This window comes from Heloderma suspectum, chromosome 6 (genome assembly GCF_057233095.1).
Source record: "Heloderma suspectum isolate Gila_16-S chromosome 6, 16-S_ref, whole genome shotgun sequence".
Lineage (NCBI taxonomy): Eukaryota > Metazoa > Chordata > Lepidosauria > Squamata > Helodermatidae > Heloderma > Heloderma suspectum.
Window position 1 is genome coordinate 125,548,547 of NC_139463.1, and position 13,258 is coordinate 125,561,804.

General features: G+C 43.7%; 1 protein-coding gene across 1 annotated transcript in view; it reads left to right on the forward strand.

Moving 5' to 3' along the window:
• LOC146343061 (uncharacterized) overlaps positions 1 to 13,258 on the forward strand; it is a 37,351-nt gene that overhangs the window by 9,412 nt on the left and 14,681 nt on the right. Inside the window, exons 3-4 of the mRNA XM_084806609.1 lie at positions 2,213 to 2,527; positions 6,056 to 6,355. Of these exons, the coding sequence (XP_084662735.1) occupies positions 2,213 to 2,527; positions 6,056 to 6,355 (615 nt within the window). The remainder of the gene's footprint in view (positions 1 to 2,212; positions 2,528 to 6,055; positions 6,356 to 13,258) is intronic.

Sequence of the window (13,258 nt, forward strand, 5' to 3'; positions counted from 1 at the left end):
GGATGAAAGCCCAGGGGATAAACCTGCCTTGGTGTTTGTTAGGATTATTCTCTAATCTGTAGACCACAAAAGAGTTTATATTAATATACTGCAATGTTTGGCATTCATGAATCACAAATATTTAACGATAATCAATCCAAATAATACAAAGTATTTTTGGGTCCAGCATGGCTTCCTACAGCTGTTTTTATTTCATGTCTAGCAGTATGCCGATGGAGTGATACTGTGCTAACCCCAAGAAAACATCATAAATATAGCTTTAAAGTCTCGTTGATGGGGCACGTGAGACAGGAATGCATAGTGGGGATTGGGAGGCTCCATCATTTCTTTCAGGGAGGTGACCTTAGCTGCATGCAGGAGTGTGTCTCCCTAAGATGTCCCCCACTCCCCCACTAAATAGGATAAAGGGATTAGTCCAGGTTTCATGAAGTGTGTCTTGTGTCACTTCAATGGCTTACTTAATGATGTACTGTACAAAAAACATCAGGCACCAGCAGGGGAGGATGGGGAGTGGGGAAAGCATGTGTGTGCTTCAGATGCAGCTTTCTTATTTCAGCCTTCAACACTTCTCCAGCAGGGGTTGGATGACTGGGAAACTGCAATTCTATCCCCCCCCCCCCGGCCCCCATGTACAGGGCTTTCCTGGAAAAACGTCCAAAATTGAAAGCATAGAGCAAAAGGGGTGAGGTGCGTGTGTGAAGCCCTGCGGGTTCAGGGAAGGGAGAGGGCTGAATTCAGTGGGACTTTCTCTCAGCTGAGTGCTTACAGGATTGCAGCTTTAGTGCAATTCAGTGCTGGGCGAGGGAGGCGATTTCCTTTGGTGGCATCCCTCCATGCTGTGGTTGCTCTTTCCAAAGACCCACCTCAAAGCCCCCCCCCCCACACACACATTATCACACACATGCACATTAGTAGAGCACCCTAGTTTTTAACATACGAAACCTGCTTCAACAGCGTGCCCCCGCCTGGGCCTGGATTTTTGTTTTTTAAGCTCCACAAGCAAGCAAGGGGAAGGGCTGCTCCTACGCATACCCAAGGAGCTAAAGGAGCAGCAGCTGGAGCAGCAGCTCACTGGGCCTTTGCCCCACCACGCTGCCCTGCATGTGCCTGGGCTGGGAGGGGCCTGCTCCCTGCTCGTGCCTCTCCCGCCTCGTCCTCTTCCATCCCTCCGCCTCCCTCTCCAGGCCTGTTGCAGCTGCTGCAAGCAAGCAATGCATACGGCACCCACGGAGTCGGCCACGGAGCCCCCACCCCACCCCACCACTGTGGCTGCCCACAGAGACAGCAGTCAAAATTAACAGCCATTCAGGGTTGACGCCACAATGCTAAAATCGAACTGGACAAGAATGATCCCAGGCAAAAGAAAGGCCAAAGCTTGAAAAGATGGCAGTCCAGGACAAGAGAGGACACCCGGCCACCTTAAGCCCTGCATTTAGGGAGCAAAAGGTCTCCAAGAGAAAATGAAGTAGTGCAGTTAGCTAATTTTAATACAGGACTTAATGGTCTTATGGTAGGGGGAACGTAGTGGGTACGTTCATGTTGGTATGGTGGTATCACCTCACTTCAAAATATGCTAACACCTCATTTCAAACTATGATCAGACTGTTCTGCTGTGTTTGGGGGCTCTCCTACTCATTGTGTTGATGGGGGCCCTGGACATCTGCCTCTAAGTCCAACCCTGAGGGTACCATGGAGAAAACAGTGGCCAGTGGTTCAGTGAATTGTGGATCCCTTACCAGAGGGGATCTATGAATGATCCATGAAAGATGAGCCAAACATGTCTACATTCTAAGCTGTTTACTTCAGCCTTTCAAAGATATACAATTTCCCAGTCTCCAGGAATACATGTACTAAAGAGAAAGGACACAGGCAATAAGCAACAGGGTAAAACGGGGCTCCACAGATTAGATTCGACCATGAGCAAAAGGTTACCATGCCAGGGACCCCCCGCCCCCCAAAAAACCCCTTCCAAGTGAGGCCTCCCTTCTCTTATCAGTAATGAATCCTCGTGCTGGATGCTGCCCCAGAATACTGGTCTCATCCCCATGCATGTCTCTGAGAGCAGAAACCTGCACACCGCCAGTTGTGGGGTGAGGTTGAAAAACTTTGAGGCAAATATTTCAGAAAGAAAAGGGGGAAGAGATGAGTCAAGATGTGGCTCCAGGAGAAGATTGAGGGAAGGGACTAAATGGCCTGGCTTTTCCCTTCTCAGGGTCCCAGATGGTTCCAGGCCCACCAGCCCCCTGGCTGACTGTCTCCTTTCCCTACAGCAAGGTGGCCCAAGGAGAATGGATCTGGTTGAAATGCTCCCCACCAGAAGGGTGGAGGGGAGAGTGGTTCCTTTTTCATACAAGAAATTTACAGGGTAAATTGACCATGTTTAAATTGCTGAAGGAAAATACAGTGGAGGTCTCCAGAAATCGCCTGAACTCCAAGGAAACTTTTGTTTGCACTTATTGGGGAGGAAAAAGTCCAGGAAACAGCTCCTATTCTCCGAAGAGTAACCAGGTTGTGTTCTCAGTCGCTGGTAAGGATCATTCTTGTTGCAAGTGCATCAGACACATATGAACGCTGGACTCACCTGCATGTTACCGAAGGGTGGAAAGGGAATGAACCAGAATCCTGGGGCCTCCTAGCAGGCGAGGGGATGCAGGGGGTTGGGTTTCCCCAGCTCAACGCTCAGTTCGATTTAATGGCATATGTGATTCTATGACATGTTTAAATTCTAAAGGTAAACCTAAGCTAGCTTGATCGTCACGGTTGTTTGAAGATTTCAGCTGTGTGAGGGATTCAAGCTAGATTAATTTGGTGTCATGAGCTTATTCCCTGACTGACTAGATTGTTTCCTCTCCCTTTTCTTGTTCCCCTGAACCTCAGAGGCCCCACCAACTGCAACTCTTTCCTTGGATCCCCAACACCTTCTTTACATCCAAGGAGAAGAGGTTACTCTGCACTGTTCTCCTCCAGAGGGGCAGGCCTCTTTAGTTAGGCCTCTTTGATATGCTTAGTATGATTCTTACCATCAGGGTCTATGCAAAGGCAATATTTCTTTGCCATATTCTGCATCGCTTCACACTTGCTTTTGCCATTCAATGTTTGTAAAGATTTTCTTGGAGCTCTTCGCTCTTTTTCTTCTTGATTAACCTCCTAAACTCATTTGGTGTCATGAGCAAACTTGGCCACCTCCTTGCTCACCTCTAACTCATTTATGAATTTGCCAACACACATCAGTCCCAATACAGATCCTTTGAGGACCCCGCAGTTTACATCCCTCCATTAATAAAACTGAGAATTTTTTCTAGTAATAGTAGAGTTGCTATAGCGTCCTCTTTGCCAAAAGGTCACTGAGGTCAGTGCACAACAAATCCAAACCACAAAATCAAAAAAAGCTAATACTCATACACAATTAAAGATGGGAAACAACATACCAAAGTAATTTTATAACCCAGATTGAAGAGATGTGTCTTAGCATCCTTTCTAAGAGGTGCAGGAGTGGGGCCCAGGCATAATTCTGGAGGGAGTACATTCCAGAGGTTGGGCTGACACATGAAAAGCCCTTTCCCACCTGCTCTACAAAAGAGTGGCCATGATTCCCTCCAAAGGGACTCCCCTGCAGGTCTTAAGAAGCAATGAGACAGATGGTTCTTCAGATAGCCAGGCTGTAACCCTTTTTGAGCTTTGAAGGTCAAACCCAACACCTTGAATGGTGGACAATAAGTAACTGGGAACCAGAGTATGACTTCATCTTCTTTTCTTTTCTTTTTTTTTGAAGGTTGGAATCTGAGAATTTCCAGGGGATGGCGTTTCTACATTTAAATATGAAGTGCACAAGGAATTTTCTATCTTCCTTTCACTCAAAAAAGAGAGAGAGAAAAGCTTGTATGTGCTGGGCCACGTTCTTGAGACAAAATGCCCCTGGAGACAATGCTGCATTATGACATAGTGTTGTTCCCAGGGACAACCCTGGAGTGGGCGTGTTTCAAAAATTGTGTTCTTTTCCCTGGTAGACTTTCCAATTTGTTTACCAAGAACGAGAGGAGGCAGAGATCTGGTCCAACACGATTTTATTCTGCAGAATAAGGCAACCTTTGGGGCGAACGCTCCAACAAAGGTCACAATCAAGTGATGTGATCCAAAAGTTTATATAGGCAAGACCTTTGGGGGCTGTCTTACGCTTGCGCTGCACTAATCTCTTTGTCTAGCTGAGCAGGAAACAGAAGACAGGAAGCACCTTTGACATATCTAGGCATACGCAGAGAGGTAGCCTTGTACTTTAGTAAACACATTCTTGGCATTCCTGAGTCTCTGATAAGGCGCTGTGTCTTTGTTTGGCATGGCAATCTCACACTGAGGTAAAATAGACATAGCCTAGCTTATAAAATCATGGGATAACAGACATACTACAACTGAAATTTCTATAACAGGCGGAGGAGGGCTGCTCCCTCCGTGGTGCACATCTCAGCCAATATGATGTTGTGAGGCTTGTGTACCATGTTCCCCACTTGGGGTTCATGAACTAGTGGGCCTGTGTCCTGTTCCACTGTGGAATCCTTCAGCCCTACCAGGTTATGGCTCAAACAGGGGAGCATGGGATTAGGTGACAGGCTGACGTAGGCCCAGGATGGGCCAGGTTGAGGACCCCAGGCAGGGCCGCTCCTAGGTGTAGGAGAGGAAGTAAAGTAGCCGCAGCAGGAGAAGCAGCAGCAGCTCCCCGAGTCTCCACCCCAACTCCCTGTTCCACATGAGCCTGTGCCAAGGCGGCCTGCTGCTTGCCAGGGGATGTCCTGCCTCCTCCTCTTCCGTTCTTCCTCCTCCCCCTCCAGCCCCAGCTGCAGCTGCTCCAAGGAACCAAGAGATAAGGCATCCACTCAGCCAGCCAAGGAGCCCCCAGCCACCCACCCACTGTGGCCACCCGCAGAGACACTAACTACAAAAAACAATCAAACTTAACAGGCTTTCAGAGTCAAATCCATTACACCTTGAATTTAACCAGAAAAGAATGATCCCAGGTAAAAGAGGGCAGAATATTAAAAAGAGCAAAGTCCAGTACAAATGAAGACATGTGGCTACATGAAGGCCTGTATTGTGAGAAGAAAATGTCTCCAAGAGAAAATGGAGTGCTGCAGTTAGCTAATTTTAGACTCTGGACTTCATGCTTTTATGGGAGGGGGGGCCTCTTAATATGGTGATTATATCACCTCACTTCAAAATAGGTTAACACCTCATTTCGAAATATGGTAAGAATGCCCTACTGCATTTTCATGTTGAGTGGGGGCCTGGACATCTGCCCCTAAGTCTGACCCTGATGGTACCATGGAGAAAAGAGTGGCCAGTGGGTAAGTGAATTGTGGAGTGAGGATCCAGTCTCTTACCAGAGGGGATATTTGACTGATCCATGAAAGACGAGCAAAGCACTTCTACGTCCATAATCTCTTTGCTTCATCCTTTCAAAGAGGCACATTTTCCCAGTTTCCAAGAATACATGGACTAAAGAGAGAGATCACAGACAATGCGCAACAGGGTAAAACCGGGATCCACAGATTAAATTGGACCACCAACTAAATATTAGAAAACACTGGAGGCCTCCACAAGATATCTGAAGTCAAACGAAACATTTGCTTGCTGTTCCTGGGGAGGAAAGAGGGCAGGGAGAAATGTCTGTTCCCCAAACAGTAACCACTAGGTTGTGCTTACAGGAACTGGTAAGGCTTATTCATGTTGTAAGTGCATCACCCACATAAGACGGCTGCATGTTACCAAAGTGTGGAACAGGAATTAACCAGGATTCCAGGGCCTCCTAGCAGGCAACAGGGTGTGGATAGAAGGGGATGCAGGGGGTTGGGATTCGACAGTTCAATGCTTAGTTCAGTCTTATGACAGTTTTGATTCTGATTTTGATTCAATTCTGATTTTGATTTCCATTTTTTATGATAATTTTGATTCAGTTTTGATTTAGATTTAGGAGGCTGAGCATATATTACCTGAAGTGCTCTGACTTTATTTCCTGACTGACTGGATTGTTTCCTCTCCCACTTCTTGTTCCCCTGAACCTCAGAGTCCCCCCCACCTGCAACTCTTTCCCTGGATCCCCGACACCCTGTTTACGTTCAAGGAGAAGAGGTGACCCTGAAATGTTCAGCCCCAGGGGGGAGGAAAGGGACAGGATACACATTCTACAAGGAACGACAAAGCCAGAACCCTGAGCGGCTTCCCCGTAGAAGGGCGGGGCCGAATGAACTATTCCGTGTGGGTGAAGATGCTGCTGGGGAGTACAGCTGCACATACTGGATCTTGTTACCAGAAGGGGCGGAAATCCAGTCCCTGCAAAGCAACGTCACCTCCATCGCCCTGAGGGGTCAGTGAGTTAAGAACCTAAGAGAATTACAGGAGGGTCTTGATCGTGGTGCAGGAGAGAACTTGGTAACGCAGCACTATAGAATGTGCTGTTTGAAACCTCCACTGTAATGCCATCTGCAGCTAATGGAAGAAATGCATGAGGACATGAGGAAAGCCATGCTGGATTGAATCAGAGGCCCGTCTGTTCTAGCATCAAGTTCCCACAGTGGCCAAGCACTGGGCCCTCATGGGAAGCCCAGAAGCAGGACAGGAGCACAAAACAGCCCCCTCCCACCCATGTCCCCCAGCAGCTGTCGATAAAGTTCCCCTGCATGAATTTCTTTAATCCCCCTTTAAAGCCATACATGTTGGTGTCCATCACTACATCTTGTGGGAGTGAATTCCATACCTGCATTATGCACTGTGTGAGGAAGGGCTTCCTTTTGTCTGTCCTGAATCAGCCACCATTCAGCTTCATGGGATGGCCCAAATGGCTACTAGTATAACGGAGAGGGGGAGAAACATCTGCCCCTCCATGCATCATGTTATTCATTGTAAGAGACAGATTTGGGATAATAAATCTTACGAAGCAGGCCACATTATTATGTCCTGCCTATACCTGGGCTCTTACATCTTGTCTGTGTCTGGGTTCAGAGAGATGTGGTTTTCCCAATGCTGAGAAGGACTGAGTCATATTCATAGAATCATAGAATACTAGGGTTGGAAGGGGCCTACAGGGCCATTGAGTCCAACCCCCTGCTCAGTGCAGGAATCCAACTCAGAGCATCCCTGACAGGTGGCTGTCCAGCCTCATCTTGAATGCCTCCAGTGTGGGAGAGCCCACCACCTCCCTAGGTCATGGGTTCTATTGTCGTACTGCTCTAACAGTCAGGAAGCTTTTCCTGATGTTCAGCCGGAATCTGGCTTCCTGTCACTTGAGCCCTGTCCATGTCCTGCACTCTGGGATGATCCAGAAGAGATCCTGGCCTTCCTCTCTGTGACAACCTTTCAAGTCCTTGAAGAGCACTGTCATATCTCCCCTCAGTCTTCTCTTCTCAAGGCTAAACATGCCCAGTTCTTTCAGTCTCTTTTCATAGGGCTTTGTTTCCAGTCCCCTGATCATCTTTGTTGCCCTCCTCTGAACTCTCTCCAGCTTGTCTGCATACTTCTTAAAATGTGGTGCCTGGAACTGGACACAGTACTCCAGATGAGGCCTAATCAGTGCTGAGTAGAGGGGAACTAGTACTTCCCGGGATTCGGAAGCTATGCTTCTATTAATGCAGCCCCAAATAGCATTTGCCTTTTTTTGCAGATCACATTGCACATTGCATTGTTGGCTCATATTCAGCTTGTGATTGACAACAACTCCAGGATCCTCCTCTCTTGTAGTCTTGTTTAGCCAAGTATCCCCCATCTTGTAACTGTGCATTTGGTTTCTTTTTCCAAGGTGCAGAACTTGGCATTTCTCCCTATTCAATTTCATTCTGTTGTTTTCTGCCCAGCGCTCCAATCTATCCAGAACACATTGAATTTTGTTTCTGTCTTCCAAAGTATTAGCTATCCCGCCCAATTTTGTGTCATCTGCAAATCTGATCAGCATTCCCTGCACCTCCTCCTCCAAGTCATTCATAAAAATGTTGAAGAGCCCTGGGCCCAGGACTGAGCCCCGCGGTACCCCTCTTGTTACCTCTCCCCAGTTTGAGAAGATCCCATCGATAAGCACTCTGTGAGTCCGATTCTGTAGCGATCCACCGGATTGTTGTTTCATCTAGCGCACTTTGAGCTAGTTTGCTCATCAGGATATCATGGGGCACTTTGTCGAAAGCTTTGCTGAGGTCGAGGTATATTATGTCCACAGCATTCCCATGGTCTACAAGGGAGGTTACTTGATCGAAAAATGAGATCAGATTCATCTGGCAGGACTTGTTTTTGACAAATCCATGTTGGCTTCAAGTAATCATCACTGCATTGTTTTCAAGGTGCTTCCAGATGGATTGCTTGATCATCTGCTCTAGAATTTTCCCAGGGATTGATGTCAGACTGACTGGTCCGTAGTTCCCAGGTTCCTCCTTTTTACCCGTTTTGAAGATAGGTACCATTAGCTCTTCTCCAGTCATCTGGCACTTCCCCCGTCCTCCATGATTTCTCAAAGAGAATAGACAGCAGTTCTGCCAGTTTCTTTAGTACTGTAGGATGCAGTTCATCTGGCCCTGGAGATCTGAACTCATTCAAAGTAATGAGGTGTTCCTTGACCATATGCCTATCGATCTCAAGCTGCAATCCTGCCCCTTCAGCCTGTACTTCGCCTTTGCCAGGGGGGTCATAGACCCTCTTTTGGGAGAAGACTGAGCCAAAGTAGGAATTGGGCACTTCTGCCTTTTCTTTGTCATCTGTTATCATTTTGCCATCCTTATTTGCTCATTGAACCACCATTTCTTTCCTCTGCCTTTTACTATGCATGTATCCGAAGAAAGCCTTTTTGTTGCTTTTAGCATCCCTCGCTACCTCAGCTTGTTCTCAGCTTTAGCCTTCCTGACACCATCCCTGCAATTCTTTTTTTTATATAATAATTTTATTTTTAAAAAGAAATCAACAACAACAACAACATAAACATAAACATGCAATACACATACACTAAAATATCTCTTAAGATTAAGATATCTACCTTTAGCTCCCCTTACACAACAAATGCTTATTATTATTCTCTACTTCTTATCTTAGTTGTATATCATACATTGAGTTCACAGACATTATCTCATTTCTCTCCTAATTTTTAACAACAACAACAACAACAAAAGAAAAAGAAGCCAAAGGCACAGTTACAAGATGGGGGATACGTGGCTCAACAACACTACAAGCGAGAAAGATCTTGGAATTGTTGTCGATCACAAGCTGAATATGAGCCAACAATGTGATGTGGCTGCAAAAAAGGCCAATGCTCTTTTGGGCTGCATTAAGAGAAGCATAGCTTCCAAATCCCGGGAAGTACTAGTTCCCCTCTACTCAGCACTGGTTAGGCCTCATCTGGAGTACTGTGTCCAGTTCTGGGCACCACACTTCAAGAAGGATGCAGACAAGCTGGAGAGGGTTCAGAGGAGGGCAACAAAGACGATCAGGGGACTGGAAACAAAGCCCTATGAAGAGAGACTGAAAGAACTGGGCATGTTTAGCCTTGAGAAGAGAAGACTGAGGGGAGATATGATAGCACTCTTCAAGTACTTGAAAGGTTGTCACAGAGAAGAAGGCCAGGATCTCTTCTGGATCATCCCAGAGTGCAGGACGCGGAGTAATGGGCTCAAGTTACAGGAAGCCAGATTCCGGCTGAACATCAGGAAAAACTTCCTGACTGTTAGAGCAATACGACAATGGAACCCATTACCTAGGGCGGTGGTGGGCTCTCCCATACTGGAGGCGTTCAAGACGAGGCTGGACATCCACCTGTCAGGGATGCTCTGACTTGGATTCCTGCATTGAGCAGGGGGTTGGACTCGATGGCCTTGTAGGCCCCTTCCAACCCTACTATTCTATGATTCTATGATTCTATGAAAACCAACCATATCAAAGTTCAAAATCCACATACATAGACATCATTTTTCTCTATTTCTTGTACAAATTCTATAAAAAGTTTCCAATCTATCATAAATTTAGTTGTTGATCCTTCTTTAATTATAACAGTATGTTGTGCCATCTCTGCCAGCTCCATCATTTTCTTGATCCCCGTGCTCACAGTTGGTATTGTTTCATTCTTCCACTTTTGTTCATACAATAACCTTGCAGCTGTTGTCGTGTAGAGAAAGAGGGTTCCCCCTGTTCCCTTTTACGTGTTTATCTGTTAGTCCCAATAAAAAAGTTTCTGGCTTTAATTCTATAGTAGTTTTTAATATTCTTTGAGCTAAAGACTGTATTCGTTTCCAAAATATTTTAGCTTTTTTACAAGTCCACCATAAATGATAAAACGTTCTCACTTGATCTTCACATTTCCAACATTGTCCAGAAACACCCTTATACATTTTAGACAGTTTAAACAGTGACACACATACCATCTATACATCATCTTATAAAAATTCTCTTTAAGACTTGTACATAAAGTAAATTTTAAATCTTTTCCCCACATACTTTCCCACTCTTCCATTGATATATTATGACCAACATTTTGTGCCCATTTTATCATACAATCTTTTACTTGTTCATCCTCTGTCTCATACCTCAACAGTAATTTATACAGTTTAGCAATAACATGTTCATCATTTGTACACAGTGCTGTTTCAAACTCAGATTCTGTTTCTTCAAATTCACAATTTTTCTCATCTATTTTAAACCTTTCTTTAATTTGCAAATATGAAAACCACTGGCAGACATGACCTTCTTCCAATAAGTTTTCCCTTGATTTTAACTTATATTCCCCTTGTGACAATTCCAGTAAATCATTATGTCTTATCCTAATCCATTTTCACTTATTTTCACAATTGTTTTCTTTTCTTTTTCCTTTCTAAGTTTATAGGCCAACCATCTTCCTAGTTTATTAGCAAATTCAAAATTTCTTTGTTTTACAAAGTTTAATTTTTTTTTGCATATCCTGAACTGTTAACCTAGACAATTGTTGTTGGAGTAATTTAATCTGTCGGAGGACACTTGCCTTTCCCGTTTTTTTCTTTGGGAATTCTTCTTTCTCCTTTATCTGTTTTAGCATATTTTGTACCTTTCCTTCTCTTTTCTTTTTTCAGTTGCGTGTTTTGTTGTATAAAATAACCTCTCATATAGGCCTTACTTGCATCCCATACTGTTTGGATATTTGTTCCCTTGTCCAGATTCAATTCAAAAAATTCTCTCAATTTCTTTTTAGTGTTGTCCACAATACTATTATTTTGAAATATCATTTCATTCAATCTCCATCTAAAAGTAGTGCTTCTTTTCACATATGACATAGATATAGGGTTATGGTCCAAAAATGATCTTGGTAGAACTTGTATTTTGCCAATATTTGTTTTGTAGCAAGCTCTTTAGTTATCAAAATCATATAAATCCTTGAAAAAGATTTATGTCTTTCTGAAAATTATGTATATTCTTTTGAGTTTCCATTTTTATCTCTCCACACATCTACTAAAGCCAAATTGTCCATCAATTAAAAAAAAAAAATAGGTAATTTCCCTTGATTACTCTTTATTTTTTTCTCCAATATTCTATCAATTTGAGGTGCAATCACCCCATTCCAATCCCCCATTAAACACCAACTGTCAAAAGTTAGATTCATGAGTTTGGATAAGAGATCCTCATAAAATTCCGCTTTGTGGTCATTAGGTGCATAAACCCCTAAAATCAATGCACCACTCAATGTGATTTTAACTCCCACAAAACGACCTTGTTCATCTGACAATACCAATTCCGGTCCCAAATGTGGCTTAATATATAGAACTATTCCATTTTTTTCTTTTTTCGGCTTGCAGTTATAGACTCTTCACCTATTTTTTTATTAATTAAATTTATTAATTTGGTATCTTCTTTCTTAATATGAGTTTCTTGTAAGCATATTATATCTTGTTTCAATTTTTGTAAATAATAAAATATTTTCTTTCTCTTTTGAGGAGCATTCGCTCCATTCATGTTCCAAGTTAAAAAATTGTAATCCATTTTTTTAAGAAATATAAGATTAAGGTACATTCTTAATTTTCAACTGTTGCACCCTGAGTGCTGTCCTCTTCTTGTACATCAGGTTGTAGGTCTGTCCAATCTTTTCCATAAGTTCGAAGGAAGTCTCTTGCTTTTTGAACTGAGTTCAACTTATATCTCTGTTCTCTGTAAGAGAAGACCACACCTTCTGGGAATTCCCATCTAAACATGATATTTTTCTGTTTCAGCAGGATTGTTGTTAAAAATGCATAATCTCTCCTTTTCCTCAGAAATCCTCCAGGAATTTCTTTCATGACAATAATCTCTTTGCCCCCTATCTCAGTTTAGTTGTATAGTGCTTCTGGAGAACTGAATCCCTTGTAGTTTTCTTTACAAAATGGACAATAATATCTCTGGGTAGACCTTTTGTTTTTGCATATGTCGAATTCAGTCTATAAGCGCGATCTACTTCCATTTCCACGATTTTCTCTTGTTTGCTCAAAAAGGCTGCTGTACTCTTTACCAATTCCATTCCGAGGTCAGGTTCTGCGCTGCCATACGTTTCCACAATCCCTCTAAAACATAACGAATGTTCCTTGTCTTTAAGCTCAAGCCAAGCTAAGGCATCCTGCTCACGTTCTAACTCCGTACTTACAATTTCTGCATTATTTTCCAGTACTTCCGCTCTGTTTGTCATTATTTCAAACTCTTCTGTTCTTTGATTTAATGCATCATCTAATTTCTTACATTCTTGTCTCAATTCTTCCTTCATATCTTTAATCTCCTCCTTCACTTCCTACACTTGCCTCTCCATCCATTTTTCTATACATTGTTGAAAGGTGCCCATCCTTTGTTCTATGCGTAGTTCAAAAGCCTCCATCTTTTTGCTTATAGCATCTATAATATTCTATGTTTGTTCGTCCAAGGCCATCTTTTGTATATCTTGCTTCTGCTCAGGTTCCTCTTCCTTGCTTATAGATGTTGTTGTCACCAATAATTTTGTAGCTCCCATCGGAGTCTCTGTTAAAGAGTCTTTCCTGGATTTAGTATTTCTTCTTAATTGTTCTGTAGGCATCTCCCAGGTATTCGCTCTGCTACAAGTTATTCTGATATCCTTTGCTGGTTTATCCAAATTCATTGTTGTTGTTGTTCAGTCATTCAGTCGTGTCCGACTCTTCATGACCCCATGGACGAGAGCACGCCAGGCCTTCCTGTCCTCCACTCTCTCCCAGAGCGTGCTCAAGTTCATCTTCATTGCATCGGTGATACTATCTAGCCATCTCATCCTCTGCCGTCCCCTTCTCCTTTTGCCTTC